General features: G+C 42.1%; 1 protein-coding gene across 1 annotated transcript in view; it reads left to right on the top strand.

The window, feature by feature from the left end:
• Positions 1 to 2,226, top strand: part of Rbm44 (RNA binding motif protein 44) — a 17,590-nt gene that overhangs the window by 1,945 nt on the left and 13,419 nt on the right. Inside the window, exon 2 of the mRNA XM_055616880.1 lies at positions 780 to 2,192. Within this exon, the coding sequence (XP_055472855.1) occupies positions 780 to 2,192 (1,413 nt within the window). The remainder of the gene's footprint in view (positions 1 to 779; positions 2,193 to 2,226) is intronic.

Here is a 2,226-nt window from a genome sequence, read left to right as displayed (position 1 = left end):
CTTGTCTTTTAACAGGGGTTGGTTCTGTGTGCTATCCATGCCGCTCAGGAAAGCCGTGAGTTGTCTTGTCTTTTAATAGGGGTTGGTTCTGTGTGCTATCCATGCCGCTCAGGAAAGCCGCCAGATGTGGACACAGTGGCACACTCGTGCCTCATTTATACACTGCCTGCAACTGACCCCTGGAGACAGCCCAAATATATTAAAGGATGCTGTTTCTAAACGTTTATTACTAGACATATCCACAAGTGGCTGTCCTATAAAGAAAAGACCTCTCACCACTGAAAGAATTCAGGAAGAATGTTGACACTTGTGTTATCTTGGATAACTATAACAAAACACCATCAATTAAGTGCCTTAAACAACTGCAGGTTGTTTTCTCATAGTTCTGGCTGGAAGTGTGAGATTCAGATGCCAGGATGGTCAGATCCTCTTGAGGTATCTCTTTCCCAGCTGGTAAATGGTTCATATTGTATCTTATTGTGCTGTGTGACTTGACAACATTTTGAGGATTAATCCTATCATGAGGGTCCTGCCCTAATGGCCTCATCTAAACCTATTTACCTCTAATGGCCCATCTTTAATAACCATCACAGTGGGGCTAGGGCTTCAACGTGCTTGCTTGGGAGATGGGCTTTAATCTCTTTAAGTTGGGCTGTTTGTGTTTGTCATTGATGATGTAAAAGTAGCCTAGGACTTGGAGGATCTTAATACCTAGTTTTTCCAATGTTCAGTTTCTATAATGTTGTTGTTAACATATTCTCTTCTACTATTTTGAACAGATAAACTTTGTAATACTAAGAAAGAAAATGTGTTATTTTCCAATGGTTGCAATGAAGTCAAATTGGCTTTTCCTGATGGTGAATGGGACTCCTTGACAGTAGAACAAAAAGCCAGTCACAAAGAAATCAGCGGTATTGACAAGATAGATTTGTCAGAACCATCTTTTTCAGTAAATCAAGATACAAATGTAGAGACTATTCTCTCTCAGTCAAGTGAGTTTGAAGACAGCCTTGACGATGCCTTTCTGAATGAGACGTACTCCATACATTATTCAGAATCAAAACTCAAGAATGAAAATCTTCCGCATTTACATTCAGAGTTACGTCCCGAAGAGCACAAAAGAGTGGAGATGTTTTTGGATACTTTAGGACCTCAAAATAATAATAGTATTGGACTGGAAAGGAGCCACGAGCTTTCAGGTGCTGACCGTGGAGACCTGCAGAAGAGTGATGGGGACGACGATTCCCAGCAGTACCACAGTGCAGAGCAGGAGAGCATAAGCACTCACTTGCCCTCTGACCCAGCCAGAGCAGCAGGCAGGTCTAATCTGGAGGTCAGTGAGGCAGAAACATCAAGCTGTGCCCTTAAGTGTGGTGATGATTTAGAAGATAATCATGCGAAATTAGAGAGTGATTCTAGTCCCTCTTTGGTGTCATTTAGTGTTTTTGCACAAGAATGTTCTCCTCAAGTCTCCAAATCTCAGAGTTCTGATATGTTAAAAGAATATCATGAACCAAAATATGAAAAATGTAAGGAGCAAGAGATTGATTTAACATACCATAAAGCATTTGATGACATTTTACATAGAAGCAGTTCTCCATTAAACCCGCAAAAAGTACCTCAAACTAAAATGTATACTAAAGAAATGAATTCTCAGACAACTGAAAGTAAAGATTTTTGTGGAAACAGAATTTTCAAGAACAAAGCATTACAGCATCGTGAGAACCCTACCACATTTCCCCAAGGCCAAGCCCTTGAAACACAGCTACAGGCTAATAATGATTGCCAGACTTCCGGGACTTCTATGTTTGATGACTCAGTCATTTCTCTCTATGGCTCTTTGCAATATAAAAGCCTCCCTGAGCCAGGCTTTTTTTCTCCTGTGTTACCAAGGGTGGCAGTCACAGATAATCAGGCAGAATTAGAAGGCAGCTGCCTGCACCATCTAAAAGGCAGTTTCACAGATAAAGCATGCTCTCTTGATGTGAAGGAAATATGTCTTAAGTCACCACCAGACGCAACAAGCTGTGTGCTCTCGGCTCAGCGGACACTGGATGTGAGCCACAAGGCAAACGCAAGGTCTTCCATAGTGTCTCCATCCAGCAGCACAGAGGTGGAGATGGTAAAAACAGCGCAGCCTGAGGAGTGGCAAAGTGAGAAACAAAGTGTGGCTTGTAATACAGACTGGTCTTGTGGACAGGCACGCACAGACTGGTCTTGTGGACA

This window comes from Psammomys obesus, unplaced genomic scaffold (assembly GCF_907164565.1).
Source record: "Psammomys obesus unplaced genomic scaffold, mPsaObe1.curated_primary_1811, whole genome shotgun sequence".
Classification (NCBI taxonomy): Eukaryota; Metazoa; Chordata; class Mammalia; order Rodentia; family Muridae; genus Psammomys; species Psammomys obesus.
This window is presented reverse-complemented; position numbering and strand designations above follow the sequence as displayed.